Source organism: Equus caballus, chromosome 11 (assembly GCF_041296265.1).
Source record: "Equus caballus isolate H_3958 breed thoroughbred chromosome 11, TB-T2T, whole genome shotgun sequence".
In the NCBI taxonomy this organism is placed as follows: Eukaryota; Metazoa; Chordata; class Mammalia; order Perissodactyla; family Equidae; genus Equus; species Equus caballus.
Window position 1 is genome coordinate 7,210,536 of NC_091694.1, and position 21,659 is coordinate 7,232,194.

At 49.8% G+C, this 21,659-nt stretch overlaps 1 protein-coding gene across 5 annotated transcripts in view; it reads left to right on the plus strand.

The window, feature by feature from the left end:
- The window catches only part of LOC100060522 (CMRF35-like molecule 5), a 36,053-nt gene extending 22,039 nt beyond the window's left edge, over window positions 1-14,014 (plus strand). For all 5 annotated transcript variants that reach the window (XM_070226958.1, XM_070226960.1, XM_070226959.1 and 2 more), the window contains 3 exons: window positions 9,602-9,932; window positions 11,460-11,556; window positions 12,668-14,014. In XM_070226958.1, the coding sequence (XP_070083059.1) occupies window positions 9,827-9,932; window positions 11,460-11,556; window positions 12,668-12,779 (315 nt within the window). In that variant the 5' untranslated portion in view covers window positions 9,602-9,826 and the 3' untranslated portion in view covers window positions 12,780-14,014. The remainder of the gene's footprint in view (window positions 1-9,601; window positions 9,933-11,459; window positions 11,557-12,667) is intronic.
- The last annotated feature ends 7,645 nt before the right edge of the window (window positions 14,015-21,659 follow it).

The window sequence follows — 21,659 nt, forward strand, 5'->3', positions numbered from 1 at the left end:
CACGCCTCCCCCCAGTGCTCTTTCACCAGCCCTGTCCAGTGTGGATACGAGGGCTAAGGAGAGGCCTCAGCTGCTTCAGACTGGACTCATGGGCCAGTGTCCCTTGACCCCCAGACCCATAATGGTGGCTTCGCTCACCTTCAGCTTTCCAGATCTTTTCTGTAGCGCCCTCTCTCCATTCCAGGCTCTGCTTAGCACTGTCAGTGTTGTTTCCCTTAATAACTTAAAATAGAAGGAAGAGAAGGAAATGAAAAATGAAAAAAATGAAAGCCATGAGGAAGTTGTTGACATGGATGAAGGCAAGTGAGCCAGCTGGCCACAGTGGTCCTGGAGGAAGGCACAGGAGAGCAGGCGGGGGCACTGGGTCTCACTGACAAAGGAGCGGCTCACGGTGTGCCTTCTGTCCCTCTGCACAGGTCCTTCAGGTGCACTGCCATTGCCTGACACCAGCACCCCTTTCTTAGCCTGCTCTGTCCTGGGATCGAGTGTTTGAGAAAACACAACCACGAATGGATTAATGTGAGCAGATGGTTTTGGCCAGAACCACAAGAATCTTCCTGTTTCGCGTCCCTGACAGATACTTCACTTGCAAATTGTAAAGTCCACTAGATTTACGAAGAAAATGCAGGCCTTATCTGCCTGTTCTAGAGTCTGCCAGATTCAGGGTCACTCTGGACCAGAACATGCTTGATGAGGATGCAGGGCATCAAGAGACAGAGAGCGTGAGAGGGTCCCCTATTAAATGTCAAATGCTCGAACGCCGTCTACGTCATGACTTCCAGCATTTTTTTGTCACTATGACTCACAATAAGAGATTGGTTTATGTTGCAACCCTGCCCACACATAGAGGAAACAGAAATAAAGTTTCAGTATTTACCATTGCCCCCTGAGATGTACTCTGATCTGTCCTAACATATCCTACTTATTGGAAAAAATCTGCTCAGAGCCACTACCTTAACTTCAAGACCCATTAATGGGTCTCAACTCTCAGTTTGGACAATACCGGCCTCATCGCTTTGCCCCCTGCCCGAAGGAGCAAATCTTCAATGCTAATAGGTGTCCAGGGCCTTCGAGCTGGTCTTGCCCACCTGCTGGTTGAGGGCATGGCCAGGGAGGGCAGCGGGCTCTTGCCTTCATCCTGCTGGGAGCCTCTGGAGGAAATATCACACACTGGTTCCAGTAAGGGAAAAGAGTGTCTGACTTCCTTCCTTTTTTTTTTTTTAATTAATCTTTTTTTTTTTTTCTGGAGCAGAGATTCACATGAAACTCAAATGCAACTTCCACTCACGCTGAGTCCACTTATGACTTTGGTTTTATTTCACAAGGGGCAAGTTTCTCCCTTTTCTAACCACGAAGAAAGGCACATCCGAAAAGGGCAGGCAGGACGGCCGTCCTGAGCGAGGGGCTTCACGTCAGGGCTTCTGCACCCTCTACCTTCTCCCTCATGCAGACTCGTGTGTCTCTTACTGGAAACTCAGGGCGACCTTGGCCTTCCCTGTTGAGAGCAGTGGCCGCATTCTGAGTCTCGCCTCTTTGTGGAGAGGAAACAGCTCCCCTTGGTGTTGCTGGCAGTTCAGACCTGGCTTGAGATTTTCCAAGTGTCCCGGTCACTCAGCCTCTTAGTCTGAGGGAGGTGCCATGTTTGCTGGGGATTGCTCACTCCCCCGTTGATGGCATGCAACAGTTGTGTTTTCCTGGGTTTGTTTCCTGAGGACAAGGCAACAGTGGGTCTCAGCACCAGGCCGTGTGGGTGGAGGTTTGATCCCAGAGTAAGATGTGCTTCCCTCCGCCTTGTATGTGGACGTGTGTACGATTTGCTTGGGCTGCTGTAACAGGGCACCACGGGCTGGGCGGCTGATAAACAACGAGCATTTATTTCTCACAGTTCTGGAGGCTGGAAGTCCAAGAGCCAGGTGTGGACAGGGTTGGTTTCTTCTGAGGCCTCTCTCCTTGGCTTGTAGACGGCCATCTTCCCACTGTGTCTTCACATGGTTGTCCTTCTGTGTGTGTCTGTGTCCTAATCCCCTTTTATAAGGATCCCAATCAGATTGGATTAGGGCCCACTCTAATGATGTCATTTTCCGTTTTGTTTTTTTTTTGAGGAAGATTAGCCCTGAGCTAACTGCTGCCAATCCTCCTCTTTTTGCTGAGGAAGACTGGCCCTGAGCTAACATCCATGCCCATCTTCCTCTACCTTATATGTGGGATGCCTGCCACAGCGTGGCTTGCCAGGTAGTGCCATGTCTGCACCCGGGCTCTGAACCAGCGAAACCTGGGCTGCTGAAGCAGAACGTGCAAACTTAACCGCTGCGCCAGCGGGCCGGCCTCGACGTCATTTTAGCTTAATCACCTCTTTAAAGACTCTATCTCCAAAGACAGTCACATTCTGAGGTCCTGGGGGTTAGGAATTCTACACGCGAGTTTGGAGGGTGCACGATTCAGCCCATGACAACACGTCCACGCATGTGCACATTCTCTTTGTCCCTAAATAACAGCTTCTCTTTCTGTAACTCCTGTCCCCATTTCCTGTCTTCTCTGGAGAAATGCTAGGGCTGGTTAGGGTGACCACATCTTCCTTTTCTCATGCCCATTGATGGGTGTGTTGTGAGAGCTAACGGTCTCCCCTTTCGCCTTTAATAACCTGCCTTTTAGACAAGAGATTGCAGTGGCAAGACTGGAAATCCGCAGACCTAGATGCGCTCCTGGCCCCACAACCATCCAGTGGGGTGACCTTGGGCGCAATCACTCACTTCTCTAGGTTGGTCCCCACATCTGTAAAATGGCAGGGTTGGCATAAATGACCCTGTGGGTCCCTTTTTGCCTCTAAGAAAGCTTCTTGTGAGTCATGCTCACGTTAGTAAATGGTTTCTTTGTGTTATAGCGAGAAAGAAATAACTTTGATACTTACTGATGGCTTTCTTTGAATATAGAATTTCTTTGAATAAAGATGAAGTTTTATGTAAAAAATACAGCAGCATCTAAACTGATTTCAAATTATTGGAAAAACACATTTTATGTATAAAATCTAATTTTCGTGATCCTCTGAAATGAATACTTTTCCAAGAAATCCTGGGAAAGCAGGTGTTGAAGAAATTCACACACTGGAAGTCTTCCCGGGGGCTTTTTTTTCTTGTGGGAGGGCCTTATCATGCTGAGCTAAGCTTACTAGTCACGATAGAGTGAGAGGTTTTTTTCCGTGAATTCATTATTTGAGGCTCAAAATTGCTGTTGAGCTCTATTTTCAACTTCCTTCATTTTAATGTGTTGCTTGGTTAATGCAAAACGTTCTATCTCACTGGCAGAGCATTCTTTTATCTCTCCAAAGCCCTCTCCAGGGTGTTCTCTCCCCTCCCTCCTTTTCTTCCTTCAGTTTACTCTCATTAAGCCCTACTGAGCCTCAGCTATTGGGCCGGTCCTGGAGATGCAAGAGGGAGCAAGGCACAGCTCTGCCCAGTGCAGTGTGGGCTGCAGATAATTCCACCCGCAATTCAAAGACACCCAAGTTCATGCTGGAAATGTATGGGGGACTGTGGAAATACAGAGGGTGAGGTGACCCAGCCTTGAAAGGCCCTCCCAGGCAGGCTTTCTGAGCCCTGATGCGTGAGGGTGTTATTTCTGGCTCTCCACTGATTATATCCTCATAACTACTCCCCTTGTGGCCTAGACTGACACCACCCCAGCAGGGAAGGAGTCGAGCTCCTCATTACTGCCAAGGGGGGCAGTCCTGGCCCTGCACGTGGTCTCCACTGACACATCGGAGTGGGGATGCCTTGCTATTGCTTGGTGGGGACAAAAGTCCTGGCTCCCTACTCAGCCTGCTCCTATTCCACCCTGGCAGGGGGTTGGGGTGTCTCGTTACAGCCTGGTGGGTGGAAGTCTAGGCGCCCTGCTCTGCCTTCGCTGGCATGGGTGGGTGGGGCTACCATTTTCTCTGTGGTTTGGCTAGGGTAGGGAAGTTATTTTCCAAGCTTCTGTTTTGCTAGACTGACTCTTTCCTAGCTCTTTGGCAACAGAGAGGTGACCTTTGTTGGCGCTTTTTTCCCTGTGCCTGTTGATGTTTCCTTGTTGCTGGCTTCTCCCGTCTGGGACAGCTCCAAGTCTGGGATATAAGAAGCAGAAAGAAAACCCACAGTGTTCACCAACCATTATGTTGTTCCTTGGGATCAAGATCCCAGCCAATCTACATTCCCTCCACCTTCCAGAGTCTTCTGATGTTTGTTTTACACGTAATATCTAGGGTTGAGTTGTCAGTGGGAGGGATAGGGGAAAGACTGTCGACTTCATCTTCTGGAAACAGAAATGCATGTTTTTAAGGGCCAAGTGTTTTGTTTCTGAGGACGTGTCACTAGACAGCCTTGGTCTCATGGTTCTTCTGGAAATGGGTGGAAGTGCAGTTCACCATTCCAGGCCTGGCCATAAGACACCTACGCAATTCCCCGCATGCTCCCTGGTAACAATAGAGACAAGTGTTGAGGGGTTGACATCACGCGCCAGAAGGAATCTAGATCCTTCAGTTGCCTTGGAGATCTGCCTGACTTTCCTTAGTCTATGATGTGAGTGAGAAGTAACCCTTTATCATATCAAGCCACTGAGATTTTAGGGTTGTTTGTTACAGCAGCTAGCATTATTTATCCAGGCCAGTGCCTCACCTAAGACCTCTTTTCTTTACTTTCTTCCCTAGCCAGGCTGGACCTCAAAGTTTATCACTTGAACTAGGCATTGGCAATATCTTTGATGTTAACCCCCTTGTCCTTCTGCTATACATATTTTAAATTTTCTCTTTTCTATCTCTCCCGCCACCCATTTTTCCCTGTCTTATTCTGGGGCTGCTAAGTGCTGCTGGGTAAAATTAAATAACGTTGCCAGTTAATGCCACCCCATTAGCCTCCAAATTTACTGGGTCCTCAGCAACCCTTAGCAATCCTTAGACATGCCCATGATCAGCTCCCTCTTCCAGTCTCCGTAGCTGCTTTTCCAAAATTTTACCATTGTCCTCAATTCCCCATTTCAACTCATTCTTGCTGCTTGTAGTGGAGGACTCTCCTTCACAAGGTGTAAACTTCCTCAGCTTGCTGTCCTCTCACTTGTAAGCTTTTCTGTATGTTTCCTACATTTTCTGTATTCCCACCCTCCCCTCTGGTGCTGGGGAGAGATTGTCTTTCTCTCTCTCTAAGCGTACGGGTTTTCTAGGGCTGCCAAAACCAAGCATAACCCACAAACTGGGAGTCCCAAACCACAGAAATGTCCTGTCTCATAGTTCTGGAGGCCAGAAGTGCGAGATCAAGACGTGAGCAGGGTTGGTTCTTTCTGAGGGCTCCTGGTGGTTTGCTGGCATCTTTGGCATTCCTGATCTCTGCCTTCGTCTTCACATGGTGTTCTCCCTGTGTGTATCTCTGAGTCCAAATTTCCTCTGAATTCTATCTTTCCCAACACTTGCTCTTCTGTCTGTGTCTTTAGCTTAATGAATTGCACCCACCCCCATCCAAGACACAAGATCGTTACCAGTTGCATTCAAAAGATGCCCAGCGTTCAAGTACTGCTAATTCTCACATCTCTCCCAACTGTCCCCTCCACACGATACCGATACCGGGGCTAGTAATTATCAGCTCAGAAAGGTGCATAGGACTCCCAACAGTCTTCCTGCTTCCATCCTTACCATCTTCTAATCCATCCTCCGTGCTCTTGTCACAGTGTTCTTTTCTGTGTAGTAAAATATACATATAAAATTTATCATCTTTACCACTTTAAGTGTACAGCTCAGTGGTATTAAGTACATTCACATTGTTGTGCAACCATCACCACCATCCATCCCCATAACTCTTTTCATCTTGTAAAACTGAAACTCTGTACCCATTAAATAATACCTCTCCATTCTCCTCTCTCCACAGCCCCTGGCAACCACCATTCTGCTTTTTGTCTCTGTGAATTTGACTACTCTAAGTACCTACTATACGTGGAATCATACAATATTTGTCTTTCTGTGACTAGCTTATGTCGCTTAGCATAATGTCTTCAAGGTTCATCCATGTTGTATTATATGCAGGATTTCCTTCCTTTTTAAGGCTGAATAATATTACATCATATGTATACACCACATTTTGCTTGTCCATTCATCCTTTGGTGGACACTTGGGTCCACATTTTAGCTCTTGTGAATATTGCTGCTGTGAACATGGTGTACAAATATCTATTTGAGACTCTGCTTTCAATTCTTTTGGGTATGTACCCAGAAGTGGAATTACTGAATCATATGGTAGTTGTGTTTTTAATGTTTTGAGGAATTCCATACTTTTTTCCACAGGAGCTGTACCATTTTACATTCCTGCCAACAGTGCACCAGGGTTGCCTTTCTCCACATCCTATCAACACTTGTTTTCTGTTTTTGGGTAGTAGCCTTCCTAATGGGTGTGAGGCGATATCTCATTGTGGTTTTGATTTGCATTTCCCTAATGATTAATGACTAGTGATGTTAAGCATCTTTTCATGTTCTTCTTGGCCATTTGAATATCTTTGAGAAAGGTCTACTCAAGTCCTTTTTCCATTTTTGCATCAGGTTGTTTGTTATTTGTTGTTGAGTTTTAGGAGTTCTCTATATATTCTGGATATTAATCCCTTATAAGAGAGACAATTTGCAAACATTTTGTTTCTTATGTCTCTTTTGATGCTGCAACTTTGCTGGAGCCCTCGGCACGTGCAGAGTCTGCCTGTTGGGTAATCTTAGCTGAGTGTGGGCATGGGTTTAGGAGTTGATGGGGAGCGGTCAGGGCTGTGCTGAAAGCGCCACTGCCCAGAGCACCCCACCCTCCACTGATCCTCAGAACATACCCAGAGTGGGCAGAGCTGACAGTGCAAGTTGGTGACTCAGGGGTGGGGTATGACATTGGGACTAGTAGCCATGGGTCCTGTGCTCTGTGAGGCACTGTTGACCTGGATTTGAGATGGATGAAGACGGAACTACCTGCTCAAGCCTGAGAGAGAGGCAGGGGGAGCGGTGGGAAGGTAGAGGAGAGACTAGGGAGGAAGAAGGTAAGGCGGCCGCCACTGGTTTTTCTGTCTTTGTGAGTATTATGATATTTTTGCCTTCAAAATGGAGGGTTGGCCTGTCACTCTCACTTGTTATCCCACTGAGCTGGGAATTTTCCTTAGCCTCAGGGAGGGGGTGAAGTAGCGGCAATTACTTTGGACTTTCACCAACTGCAGCTCTGAAATCTGCCTTCAGTTGACTAGCTGGGGGCCTTGTAAGAACGAGTGATTCGATTCAGCCAGAGGTGAGGGTGACCTGGGAGAGAAGGGAGAGGCTGACTGGGTGAGTTGTTCATTTCTCCAACAAACTAAGAATGTGTTTTGCCTCACTGAGGTAAGCCAAGGGGAGAGAAAAAGCATTGATTGAAGTCGTGGGGTTGTGGGTTCTAGCCTGGCTTTGCGTCTGACCAAACAGGCTGGCTTTGTTCGAGTTACTTCACTTTGGTTTCTTCAACTCTAACTTGAGGGGATTGGACTAGGTCAGTAGGCTATGACAAATTACTGTTACTAGGTTATAAAATCAACTCAAGGGGTTGCAACCAGCATTTTAAAAAAAAAGAATAGAAAACATCCCAGTGCGTGGTATTTAGTAAGCCTGAGCATTATTTTATGAGACTTTTCTTTCAGACAAAAATATGGGTGGTAACACTGGGCTGAGGTAAAATGTATTTCTTATTGTGGGTTTCAGTCAAAAAAACTTTTAAAAACACTGGAGTAGATGAAGCTCCTTTCCAGCAGCCACATTTACTATTTCAAGGTTAGTTAGCAAATACCTCAAGTTCAGAAATTTTTTTATCGTTTTCTCTCCTCATCTGCAAGCACACATATTTTAAAATTTTTTCCAGGGAACTTCCTTTATTTATTCATTTTGAGAACTATTGTTATTATTATTATTTTTTAAAGATTGGCACCTGGGCTAACATGTGTTGCCAAGCTTCTTTTTTTCCCTTCTTCTCCCCAAAGCCGCTCAGTATATAGTCGTATATTCCGGCTGTAGGTCCTTCTAGTTGTGCTATGTGGGACGCCGCCTCAGCATGGCCTGATGAGTGGTGCTAGGTCTGTGCTCAGGATCCAAACCAGTGAAACCCTGAGCCACCGAAGAGGAGCGTGCAAAGTTAACCACTCAGGCACAGGGCCAGTCCCGAGAACTATTATATTTGAAAAATCAAGAAGCAGTGTCATAGCAAGAATAGGAATGGAAGGAGGAACAAAAAGAGAGAAGCAAGAACTTGGTTTGGGATCTCCAGAGAACAAGAGAGCCTAGAGTTTTATTCCTTTTGTAGATAAACAGTCAAGGAATGATCCATCGAGGCCACAAGATGCATCTTTCCAGGGCCTTCCTCCTCCTCTGCCTCCCAGGTGAGTGGACCTTTGCACGCTGGCATGTCCACTCTGTGGAGCTGACAGGAGGAAGGAGAACCTGTGGAGAGATCCATCCAGGAAGCGTGGAGGCTGGGAAACTCTTCCTGAAGATTCCAAGTATTGTTCTATCTACTTTATTTTCCCACATGTCCTCCCTTGTGAATAGAGAAGGGAAAAATTATCCTCAGGATAGTTGCCCACCAAGTCTACCATTTCATGGTTCGAGGCATAAACTGCAAAAGGGGCTTCTACGTGTAGAACTGTGTGTTGTCCTTGTCAGGGTGAGAAAGGGGTTGACGGAAGGCTGGTGAACACGTACGCTCCAGCCTATGCCCAGCTGCCTCTTATTCCCTTCCCACCATGTCTCTGCTCCCACCTAACTCCCCTGGCTGGAAGGGAAGCATCCTCCGTCCCTCACACATCCCACCACGACCTAGGGAAGGCCAGATTACCCACTGTTGGGTCCTCTCTCAGAATCCAGGTATTCTAGCTTCAGTCTTGTAACTTGAGAGGAACTCTCTCTCTCCCCCTTCCTCCTTCTATGTTCCAATTCCAAATCCCACCCATCCTAATGCCATGTTAACTTGGGGACTAATGCAGCCCGGTCATGGTGGGGGTAGTCATAGACGAGTCCTTCAAAGGCTGGAGGATTAAACCCCTTAACACCTGTAAAGAGTGTAGAACAGTGCCCGGTCCTTCCTAAGCTCTCAATCAATATTAGCTACTAGAATGATGATGGTGCTGGATCCTTGCTCAATTTTCTCTCACCCTCCACTTGATGGAGAGAGGTCCAGATGGGCTCACAAAGGAGTGAAAATCACCCATGGTAGGTTATTTCTACTGATATCACCTCCAGAGACTTAGGAGGGTCAAAATGGCTTGAAGAGAGAGATGAGTGTGGAAAAAAGGTTTAAGAGAGGATGAGTACGTGTATGTTACATGGGGGGCGGTTAATTTACCAGAGGGAGAATTTTTCTGGTCTCCTAGAGAAGAAGCATTTTGCTCACAGAACTGAGGGGAACACAGCTGCCTGTGTAGGCATGTGTTTGTACAACTAGGCATGTTTCCTGTAGAGGGGTGAGTGTGTAAAGATGTGGGGGGACACCCGGGGATGGGGGATGGTGTGTCTGTTCATTCCAGGTCACTGCGAGGAGTGGTGTTGGAGGCTGGAGCCCCAGGATGCACCTGCTGAAGGTGTGTGGGTTTGTGTTTTTCAGGCTATTTCTCTCTGAGCATCCCCAGAATCTTAAATGCTACAGTGGGAGGGACGCTGGTGGTGAAGTGCCAGTACAGCGTGGGAGAGGAGGGGCACGCAAAGTTCTGGTGTCGAGGACCCACCTGGAAAGACTGTGTCCGAGTCATTGAAATGACACAAGCGGCAGGGCAGGAGGTGAGGCGAGGCCAACTGACCCTCCGAGACAGACCCAGGGAGCACTTTTGTCATGATCGTGCAGGACCTGGAAGAGGGAGATGCAGGCACTTTCTGGTGTGGGGTGGACAGGGACATAAGTGTCCCCCAGGACCTGCTGGCAGTGACTATTTTTCCAGGTAATACCTCCCCACCCACTTCACCTGGCATGGGCTGAGGTCGGGGGTACCCGGGCTTTCTTGCTGAGGGGTGAGAGAGGGTCAAGCCCTGGTCTCAGGACTGGCTACCCAGGGGGGCAAGGAATGCACCCATGCATGTGCACATGCGTAGGTAAGAGCATGCATCTGTGCCCATGTAAACATGACAGGTGGGATGTGTTGGGTGACAGTTTGGGCCCTGCAGTCATAAAGCTGTGTCCAACTTGCAGCTCTGCCACTCACTGGCTGTGTGAGTTGGGTGAGTTACTTAGCTGACTTGTGCCTCAGTTTCCCCGTTAGTAAAATGGGATTAATAACAGCGTTGCCTCTAGAGTGAGAGCGAGCATTGAATGAGTTGATGGATGGAAAGCACTGATTACAGCACTGGTGGTTTGTTGGGACTTATGTGACAGTAGCCATCGGTACAATCATCCAGGTCAAATCAAAGCTGTGACACTCAAACCTCCAGGGCTGGAGGGATGGGGGAGCTTCTTGTGTCTAGGTTCCAGGTTGTCCCCTTGGTTCTCTCCCTCAGTCATTGCGAACGTCTATTGCCTGTCTCGCATGGACCAGGGCTGGCGATGCAGGCTGGAGGGGAGCAGGCAGACTCAGCCTGTGCCCTCCTGAGGCTCATGGCTAAGTGGGCTTGGAGGGGATGGCAGATGTGGACCCTGGAGCCGGGGGTGAGGAGAGAAAGGGACAGAGAGCAGAGGCACTTGGGAACGCTGGTGAGGTGAGGAGAGCCCATTATAGACCTGAGGCCACTCACAGCTGTGCCGATGATGACCGAGCAACGCAAAAGGAATGGGGGTGGGGGCAAGGGAGGGGCGAAATGGTGTTTTGGGGAGAGGGGGCTACTCCAGGTACCTGGAGCACCTCTGAGGAGGTGGCATTAAGATGTGTCACCTCCCTGCCCTCCCCGCTGCTCCACAGCTTCCCCAGGCCTGGCCTCCTGGTCCTTCTCAGCCCAACACAAACACATCTGTATGTAACTAGTCCCCTCACTCGGGCCCCCACTCAACATGCACAAATCCCCACCAGCATTTCTCCATTCGGATTTTGCGACATGTGCCTGATCTGTGTGTGGGGGTAGGGAAAGAGGGAGGTTCTGCGTCTTGCGCTCTGGGGTGCTCGCCGGGTTTCCAGAGCCCCCACGGTGGTGGGAACATGCCGGAGCCTCACATGAAAGCCTCTTGGGGGGCTTCCTGGAGGGCTGGCTGAGCCCCCTGAGTGATCTCTCCTTCCTACAGCCCTCAGAGGAGACATCACGCCTTGCCTGGTGTGTCCTCGTATGAGACAGGGCTGGGGGCCTCCAAAGGGAGTAATACTGGGCTTTTCCGGGCTGGCCCTGGCACCTCCCCAGCCCCTCAAGGGCCCTGCTCCTCTCTCCACCCTGCCCGTCCCTTCCCAGGGTCCCTTGGGGAGGGTGAGATGTGCAGTTTCATGACAACTGCAGACTCTGAGCCATTGGGAGCTTGGGACAGAGAGTGACTTGTACCTGGTCTGTAGGCTCAGTGACAGTAGCAATGAGGACCACAGAGACATCGCCCAGCATGGGAGCCCTGGCTCTGACCAGCCATGTGTCCAGCCCCGGCCTTCCTGCCTGGTAAGAAAAGCTGAGTCCCCACAGGGAGTTCCCACTGTCCTGGCTGTGACAGTCTCCTGATGGGGATGCCGAGGCTGGGGAACCTCTGGCCCTCGTTTGACACCTTAGTACCTGCTGCAGGTCTCACCTAGAGCCCAAGGCCCCCGGTACCAGTCTCTGTCTCTGTTCTCTGCTCTGTCTCCTTGCCCATCTCCAAATGTGAGGGTGTTAGTGTCCAATGCTTGGGTCCCCACTGCAGCTCCACTTTTCACTAGCAGGGTGATGACACTGGGCAAGTTACTTAGCTTCTCTGTGCCTCAGTTTCCTCATCATAAAATGAGACGATTCTAGTTCCTATGGCTGTTTTACGCCAAAATTTAGTGGCATAATGTAATCATTTATGATATTCACGGATTCTGTGGGTCAGGAATTCGGACAGGGTATATTTGGGAAGTTTGTCTCTGCTCCGGGATCTCTAGAACCTCAGCTGGAAGACTCAAATGCTGGGGGCTGGAATCACCTAGAAGCTCCTTTACTTACATGTGGATGTTCGCTCACCTGGCATCAGCCAAGACTGTTGGCTGGAATTCCACATGTGGCCTCCGTATACCGTCTGGGCTTCCTCACAATATGGCGGCTGGGTTCATGGGCAAGTGTACCAAGAGAGAGAGCCAGATGGGCTCCTTACCCTTCACACGCCCTACCTCAGGAGTCCCACAGCACCACTTGGTAGGGGAGTGGCAAGCTTCCGGAAGAGCACATGGGACTGGAAATATTGCTGTGGTCACTTTTTGGAAAACATAACCTGCCACAAATGTAATTACGGCACGGCCTCACAGGGTCATTGTGAGGAATACAAGAGGTGAACCAGGGAAAGTGCGAAGCCCAGGCCTCCCGACATAGTGAACTCCCAGCCTTGTCACTGCTAGGTTGTCTCTCTCCTGTTCCTCCTTCTGTCTGTCTGTCCCTCTCAGGCCTGCCTCTGGGGAGCATCTTATCAGAACCAGTGTGGGGGGCTGCTGATGGCCCATGACTCATGTCCTGAATTGGAGACCCAAAGGTAGGGTACGGAGGGACCTCCTGAGCGACCGTGCAGCAGCCTTTTCCTCCCTCACCCTGTCTCTCCCACCAGGCCCTTCCTGCTCTCAGCGGGCTTCCTGTTCCTGGCCCTGCGGAAGGTCATCCTCTTCCTGAGCTTCTGCTATGCTGCAATCTGGTTGGCCTGCCTTCAGCATCACCTCTGAGGGCCGTGGGCAGCCTGGTCCAGAGAACCTGCGTCTCCCACCCCGGCGACTCCCTGTCTGGTGACACAGCTCCTGGCCTCTCTGCCTAAACTCAGCCCTGACATCTTCCTGGGATGTGAAATTGGAAATGAGTCAGACCCACCAGAGGCTTTTGCGCCTGGGAGCTGAGTCATCTTTGCCAGATCCTTTCCTGGGGTGGCCTGGCAGATACTAGGGCACGGTGCAAGGACATGAGCTCTAGACTCAGATGGACGTGTGTTCAAACTCTGGTGATGCCATGTACCTACTATGGGACCCAGGAGAGGTTGTTTGATGGCTCTCATCAACTGTTTCTTGGATTTGTTTGAAATTGAGATAATAAGTGGAGGGCACTGGCCACATAGAAGGGGCTCCCACACGGAGCTGCCTTGCAGTTGCTGGTTCAGGTCCAGGGCAGCAGAGGGGAGGGGTGGGCAGATGAGGGACCGGGGAGGAGTGAGCCAGGCCTCCTGGGACTCCTGCTTGACTCAGGGCACAATGGGGGAAGGTGGTGTTAGCTCCCAGATGGCCACAGCCCCTGTCTGTCTGAACGCACAGCGCCAACACTCATCCAGTAGTGAGTGAAGGGGTTGAAGAATGGAAGCCTTGCCTCAGAGGGCAGCTGAGAGCTCTGCCCCCATGTGTAGTAGATGCTAGGTGGAGGGTTCCCTTGTGACAAGTTACAATCAGAGCTGGGCTCAGATCCTTGCATGAGGGGCAGTGGCCTGGCCTGGAGGGGCTTGACCCAGCTCCAGACTGAACCCTCACCTCTCCCTCTCTCTCTTTGTCCCTCTCTGTCCTCCATACTTAGTGCCCTCTGCCTGGGGAGAAGTTCCTTTCTCCCTCCTGGTTCAGTCCTTATGCCCTGGGTAAGAGGTCACACCTCATCTACTCCTCCTCTTAACTCCCCACCCCCCAGCCTCTGGGTCTGTATGACCCTCAGAAGAATCACACAGGCCTTCTGTATCTTCCTCCAAGTTGTTGGTAAAAATATTGAACAGGTGAGACTCAAGGTGGAGTCTTTGGGCATCCAACTGCAAACCACCTGTTAGGTGACATGGTCTCTTTCCTCCAGGGCAGGCACCCTTGACACTGCCCCTCTGGACAGGTGTGCCAGTAGGCTGTTAGTTGGTTAGTATATCCCTTCTAGTTGAAGAAAGATGTCCTCACACCTTTTGATGAGTTAATTAGCATGACAATAAATCTGTTCACTCCTAGCACCCTGAGTAAGTAGCTTTCTTTTCCATGCTGAGAATGAGTTGAAGTTATAGGTGAATTCAGGATTACCCCATCTGGGCACCAGGTGGAGATGAGTGGGGGATGTTCACATGCCATCTTTGAGGAATGTGTGGCTGAGGGGCTTACAAAGGGAGCCCAGTCAGAGCTGAGCTTCCAATAAATAGAGTGTGGCAAAGTAACAGGATGCCACTTCTGCTGTTACGTTACAAAAAGACTGTCTTCAGTCTTACTGGCTTTCACTTGTTTGCTGTGATGGAAGCCAGATGCCGTGTTATGAGCTGCCCTATGGAGAGGCCCATGTGGCAAGGAACTGAGGGAGGCATCTGACCAACAGCCAGAGCAGCCCTGAGTTCAATGGTCTGTGAGCAACTGAATCCTGCCAACAGCCACATGAATGAGCTTAGACGCGGATCCACCCTCAGCTGAGTCTTCAGATGCGGTTGCAGCCCCAGCCAACACTGACCGCAGCCCCGTGAGAAACCTTAGGCAGAGGCATCTGCTGAACTGTGCTGAGATTACTGTGGGATGATATATGTTCATCGTTTTGAGCTAAGTTTTGGGGTTATTTGTTATGCAGCAGTAGATAACTATAACCTCGTGGGCTGCCTGAGAGCAGGAATGGGGTTTTACTCTGCCTCCTCAGGATCTAGCATAGCGATGGCACGCAGAAGGTGCGCAGAAACGTCGGTCACAGTGAGGTGAGTTGAAGTCACTGGTGAAGCCAGGGTTGTCCGGTCTGGGCATGAGGCGGAGATGGGTAGGGATGTTCACACGCCCCCATGTGAGGAATGTGCAAAGAAGGAGTTAACATCGTAGGTCTGTCTAGCTGAGTTCTTGCTCATCTCTGGGAAGCCTTGGAGCCACGCAGCGACTGTTGGCCAAAGTCAATGAACTAAACTCCCAGAATGTTCACACGACATCAATTATCTCATTTCTCCCTAACAACAGTCCTCTGAGGTGGGTACTATCATCCTCATGAAGAAGCTGGGAACTAGAGAGGTGCTCCAACGTGCCAAGCACGGGGGGGGTGGGGGGGGCGTGCTCTCCGAAGGGCTGGCAGGCAGCCCGGTTGTTGCTGTTAAGCAGTCAAACAAAGGAGCTGGAACTGGCCTTAAGCTGCACTTGACAGTCTGGACTGAGGGATTTCAGTAAGATTCAAGAAATTACTGCATTTTTTTTTAACCTGACTGAACAAAACTGCAAAACTGCTGGCCAGAATCAAAGAGGGGAAGTCACATTGTGAAGAGCTGGTGAAAACTCTATTCCACTTAATAAGATAAGTTCTGGTTGTAGACCCTGGCTTCAAGAAACCAGACTCAGTAGCCAAGTGTGGCCATTCTGGAGAGCAATCTATCTAAGTTATCCTGGGATCCAGCAATCCTGCTCTGGGGTGTACATCCCAGAGAAATTCCCATGCACATCTTAAGGGGCACACTAGGGGATATTTGTTATGGCACTGTTCATGGTGGCAGGCAGTCGGGGGTAACCTAGGTGTCCAACATGAGGGGACTGGCCAGTACACTCTGACACCTGCTTTGGAATACAAGCTGAAGATGAAAACAACAAACTGTGAAAACACAGCAACATGGATGGGGCTCAAGAATCCGATGCTGAGTGAAAAAAGTAAAATCAGAATGAGATCCAAGGCATAAAGCCACTCACGTAAATTTAAATATATGTGTGCAAAGCAAGCACACGCATCTTATGATCACACAGATGCAGGGATATACGCTAAAGGCATTAGAAGGGCTGTCTTTGGGGGCAGGCGAGTGTGAACGGGGAACGGAACTGGAAGGACTAATAGAGAAGTGGCGAGAGAGAGGGGGTTTCCTGGCCCAATTAACTCAACCCCACAGGACCTGAGTAATCTCCAAAGACAAACAAAACAAAGCAAAAGTGGAGACAGAAAACCCGGAGAAGCACGTTGGGGCAGGTTTACGACCGAATGACATAACCCAGGTGCTATGGTGGCTCAGAGGCAGGCGATCAACTCTGCCAGCGCCGGGTGGGGAAGGAAGGATTTATCTGCATCTTGGAGGATGCTGAGAGGGTCCAGGCATCTGGGGAAGGTGGGCGGGAGGCAGGAAGGGCGTTGTCAGAAGACAGTGTGTGTTGGCTTGCTGACTCGAGGGAGCCTCTCCTACTTGGGAAGTAGCAATAGTTTGGAATGGCTGGAGCACACAGTGTGAGCTGTGGAGGACGGAGAGAGGCTGGAGGACAGACAGAGCTCGGGCCCTGTGTGTCCTGCTAGAGTCTGGACTTGACCGGAACTAACGGGAGCTAACGAAGTTTCGAAAGCAGGGAAGCCACTAAATCAGATTTCAAAGCTTCCTCGTTTTCTTTCAAAACCTCCAGCAACTTCTGTGTTCATTACACACTCATGTCTGGATTTGAGACACGTTTGAGGACATTACCTCTCTCAGCTCTGGGGGCTCTGCTTCTGTGATCATGGCTTATTAGAGCTTTCTGTGGGTCCTTTCAAGAGTTGGACCAGCCCTGGGAAAATTCTCTGCTCAATCATTACTTTCTTAAAATTTTAACTCACAGTATTTGTCTCCACTGTTTTTTTGTTTTCACCTATTTTGCTATTTTTCAAAATGCATTTTTACCTAGTAATTTTATTTCATGGAAGTTTATCCTGAGTGCCTCTCCAGAGGTGTGTGGAGTTTTTTAAAAGGGAATGTTATAAGAGCAGTCATGGGCAACCTCAGGCTTGCTGTTGCTTCCTCCCTCCTTTGCTTGGGACTGCCCCTATTGGCAGGTTCTAATTTTTTTTGCTTCTAATTTGGGCATTGAGCTTTCCAAGTTTTCTCCTACTTTTGGGTCACCTACTGCCGAGCGAGGAGAGTGGGGAGAGGTCCAGATACCTGTCACTGGGAGGCGGCTCACTCGTGTCGTTCCATCTCCCCACCCAGCTCCTCTCACTACCTGCTGCTGATACCCCATCACTTCCTGACCGCCAGCCAGCCTCTTGACTCTCTGTGCTCATCTTTTAAAAAAAAACTTTATTGAGATATAGTTCGCATACCATGCAATGCACCCATTTAAAGTATGCGATTCAGTGGTTTTTAGCATATTCACAGATTCAGTCTTTGAGCGTTTTCATCACCTTAAAAAGAAAACCTGGGGGGCTGGCCAAGTGGCCGAGTGGTTAAGTTAGTGCGCTCCACTGCAGGTGGCCCAGTGTTTCGTTGGTTCGAATCCTGGGAGCGGACATGGCACTGCTCGTCAAACCACGCTGAGGCGGCGTCCCACATGCCACAACTAGAAGGACCCACAATGAAGAATATACAACTATGTACTGGGGGGCTTTGGGGAGAAAAAAGGAAAAAAATAAAATCTTAAAAAAAAACACAAAAGAAAACCTGGGGGCCAGCCCGGTGGTGTAGTGGCCAGGTTCACGTGTTCTGCTTTGGCAGCCCCAAGTTGGCAGGTTCGGATCCTGGGCATGGACCTACACATGGCTCATCAAGCCGTGCTGTGGCGGCGTCACACATACAAAATAGAAGAAGATGGGCACAGACGTTAGCTCAGGGACAATCTTCCTCAAGCAAAAAGAGGAAGATTGGCAACAGATGTTAGCTATCATCTATCCCTTCATCCCTCCCACCACTGCCCTGAGTACTAAGCAACCACTGAACTGCTTCTGAATCTATAGATTTCCTTATTCTGGACTTTCACATGAATGGAATCTATAATCTGTGGTCTTTTGTAACTGGCTTCCTTCACTTAGCGTCATGTTTTCAAGGGTCATCCACGTTGTGGCATGTACCAGTACTTCATTTCTTTCTCGCTGAGTAATATTCCACTGTATGGGAAGACCACATCTTGTTTATTCATTCATCACTGATAGGCATGGCATTTGAATTGCTTCTACCATTTGGCTATCAGAGATAACGCTACCAAACATCTATGGGCCAAGTTTTGCTGGGACATATGTTTTCACTTCTCTTGGGTACTGTATATGGGGAAGAGTGGAATTGCTGGATCATATGGTAACTCCATGTTGAGCCATTTAAGAAATTGCCAGACTGTTTTCCAAAACGGCTATACCATTTTGCATTCCCATGAGCAGTGTACGGATGTTCTGCTTTCTCCATATCTTTGTCAAGACTTGTTTTCTGACTTTTTGATTCTAGCCACCCTAGCGGGTGTGAAGTGGTATCTCACTGTGGTTTTGACTTGCATTTCTGTCATGACTAATGCTGTTGTCTGTGCTCATTTTTGGACTGCCCCAGCTTCCACTTCCTACCTTAGTGTGCTGGGGCAGACATGATAAGATGAGCCTTCTCTTCTAGGTGTTAAGCCTCTTCCTCCTGGCAGCTTCCCCGAAATGTACATGACTCAGGCACTTCTGATAGTCGATGGTGGGGACGGGCACATCAGAATGGGTCTAGGCAGCCGGTAGACCCTGGGATGGGAGTTTCCATATCCTATAAGCCATGCTGTGGATTGTGCAGCCTGCTGACCCCCAGTGGGGGGCATTGAGGCGCTGGGGATGGGGAACTGAATAGAACCATCAGGAGTCCAAGTGGGAGACAGATTGGGAAGTCCACAGTAGTTACTGGTAGTTAAAGCCGTGAGAATGGAGGGGAGATACCTGAGGGATAAGTAGAGAGGGCCAAGGGCTGTTGCCAGGCTCGCAACATTTATAGATCGAGAAGAGAAGAAGGCAGCAAAGGAAATTAAGGAGGACAGTGAAGCCGGAGGAAAACCAGGAAAGTCTGAGAGCAAAGAAAGGAGCAAGTATCTAGAAGGAAGGACTGAACCAAATACTGCTGAGAGGTCAAGTAAGATGCGGAAAAAGAAGTTGCTTTTCAATTTGACTGGAAGGGAGGTTGTTGACTCTTTGTCAAGACAGCTGGGAAAGACTAAAGAGCGAACGAGTGATGCGGAAATGGAATCAGAATGTGTAGACAGTGTTTGACAAGAAGCTCTGAGAAGGAAAGCAGAGAGAAATGAAACAACAGCTGGAGATGGCTGGGGGCTAAAAGGAGTTATTTTACTAAAATGAGGAATCTTCCAGTACGCTGACAGGGTGAGCAGGAGGTGTGCTGGGACGTCTGCCCTGTTGTTCAGATCCCCACTAGACGTCTCCACGTGGACATCAGATGGGCATGGGGAGCTTACTATATCTACTGTGGCATTCTAGATTCCATCCTCACCCCAAAACCCTTCTCCCATCTTAGGAAGCGGCACCAGTTGTTCCGTCCCCCCAAAATTCATGCGTTGAACTTCTAACCCCCAGGACCTCAGAATGTGGCTGTATTTGGAGAGAGCATCTTTAAAGGGATGATTAAGTCAAAATGAGGTCTTCAGCGTGGGCCGCTATCCGATCTGACTCGTGGCCTTATAAGAGGAGATCAGGACACAGACACACACAGAGAGAAGACCACGTGAAGACACAGGGAGGAGATGGCCATCTACGAGCCGTGGACAGAGGCCTCAGAAGAAACCAACTCTGCTGACCCCTTGATCTCAGCCTTGCAGCCTGCAGAATTAGGAGAAAATTAACTTCTGCTGTTTCAGCCGCACAGTCCACGGTACTTTGTCACGGGAGCGCAAGCAAACTAATATAATTGACGCTCACCCAGTTTTGCCAGGACAACACCTGGGAGTCACTCTGATTCCTCCCCCTCTCCCACTCCACACATACTCCATCACAAATCCTGGTGGCGCCGCCTCCAAGAAGCCCTCAAGACCGTACACTTGGTCCAGCACTATTTCAAGCTACCACCATCGCTCCCCTGGATGACAGCAGAGCCTCCTGACTCGTCTCCTGCTTCGACTTTTTCCACGTCCGGTCCGTTCTCCATGCAGCAGAGTGATCATTTGAACATGTAAACCAGAGCACACACTGCCCCAGCGCTTCAGTGGTTTCCCATTGCTCTGGCTTAAGATTCAAACTGATTACCACCCTTTACAAGGCCCAGTTGAGCCTCTCCCTGCGGCTTGCCAGGCTGCAACTCACTGCTTCCTTGCTCTTCTTTGAGCAGATCAAAGGCTTTCTCCTCCGCCTGAAATGCTTTCCCTTAGCTCAGGGTTTCTCAGCCTTGGCACTGCTGACATTTGGGGCTGGATCATTCTTTGTGGTGAGGGCTGTCCTGCACCTTGTAGGTTGCTTAACAGCATCCTTGGCCTCTGCCCCCCGGATGACAGCAGTAAATCCCCCCTCCCCCCGATTGTGACAACCAAGAATGTCTCCAGATGTTGCTCAATGTCCCCTGGGGGTGAAATCACCCCGGTTGAGACCCACTGCCCTAGCTCTTTAAATGCTGGCTCAGTCCCACCCTTCAGGTGTCAGCCTGAGCATCGCCTCCTCAGAGCTTTCCCCTGACCACCTGGGTTACTCCCAGTCCAGTCGTCCTGTTTAATTCCCCAGAGGAACCCTCGCGATCTCTATTTGTCTTGTTTTTGTATTTATTTACAACCAGCAGCTGGCTAGGTGGTGGATAAGGGCACAGACTCTGGAGGCAAGCTGCCTGGGCCTCCAGTTCCACCACCAACTAGCCATCAGGGCTTCAGCAGGTTGTGTGCCCTGTGTGTGCCTCAGTTTCCTCATCTGTAATGGGGGGCAATCGACATTCTACCTTGCAGAGTTGTGTGGAGGATTAAGTGAGTGGACATATTTTTGGCAGTTAGGCCAGTGCCTGGCCTGTAACAAGAGCTACGTAGCTGCTGGCTGCCGTTCTTCTCTGTCCTCTCCCTAGAATGGAAGCCCCTCGTATGGGGGACTCACCTTTCTCGTTCATCCCTAAGTCCCCTGGTCCCGTGCTAGTGTGGCACGTGGTAGATGCTGAATAGATATTTGTTGACTGCAAGAATGAAGGAGCAAGTGGCAGGATGCTTACTCTGTGCCTTGGGGGCTGAAGATGTGACCAGTCTGTCTGGGCCCCCTCCTTTCCTGGCACCCCAAGCCCAGGGGCCCCTGCCCAGAGATGCAGCCTCTTTAGGCTGGTCAAGCACAGCCTCCTGACCCCAGGCCCTGTGTCTGGAAGTGGGCAGTGCTGGTGGCTCTAAGGAAACAAAGCCCTGAACACCAGGCCCTCCCCTTTGCCAGGTGTGGGCCGTGATGACATTTTCTGCCCTGGGTCCCGAGCAGGGGGACGTCCCCTCTGCCCTGGGAAGACACTCACACCAAGTCCTCAGGGCTGAGGGGGTCTGGGAGCCCCCCAGGACCCAGCCCCTGTGCTGACTTTGTCGTTTCTCTCCTCGGATGTCCAGGCTCCCCGCCCCGTGCCCACCTGGCCCTCCCCTCCTCTTCTCAGCCCTCAGGCCTCGGCTTCTTTGGGCGCTTCCTCCAGGACAGCGGCAGACAAAAGGGGGCTGGAAGGTCCAAGCTCCTCCAGCTATGTCCCTGAGAATCAGGGCACTTTCCCCACTTTTGGCAGAAATGTACTCTAAATCTCCATAAATTAGCTAATTCAGGAACATCCTTTTTTTTTTTTTTTACATTAAATATATAGTTGCCTTCTTTTTTGTATCTTCTCTCTTTTTCAATTGTCTACAATTATCCCAGCTATATGAGAAGTAAACTTCAATCTGGCTAATTTCCCTTTTCTGTCATTCAGGGTGTCTCCTGGGCTCGGGGTGGTTTGGTGACAGCTGCACTGAGATAGCCCT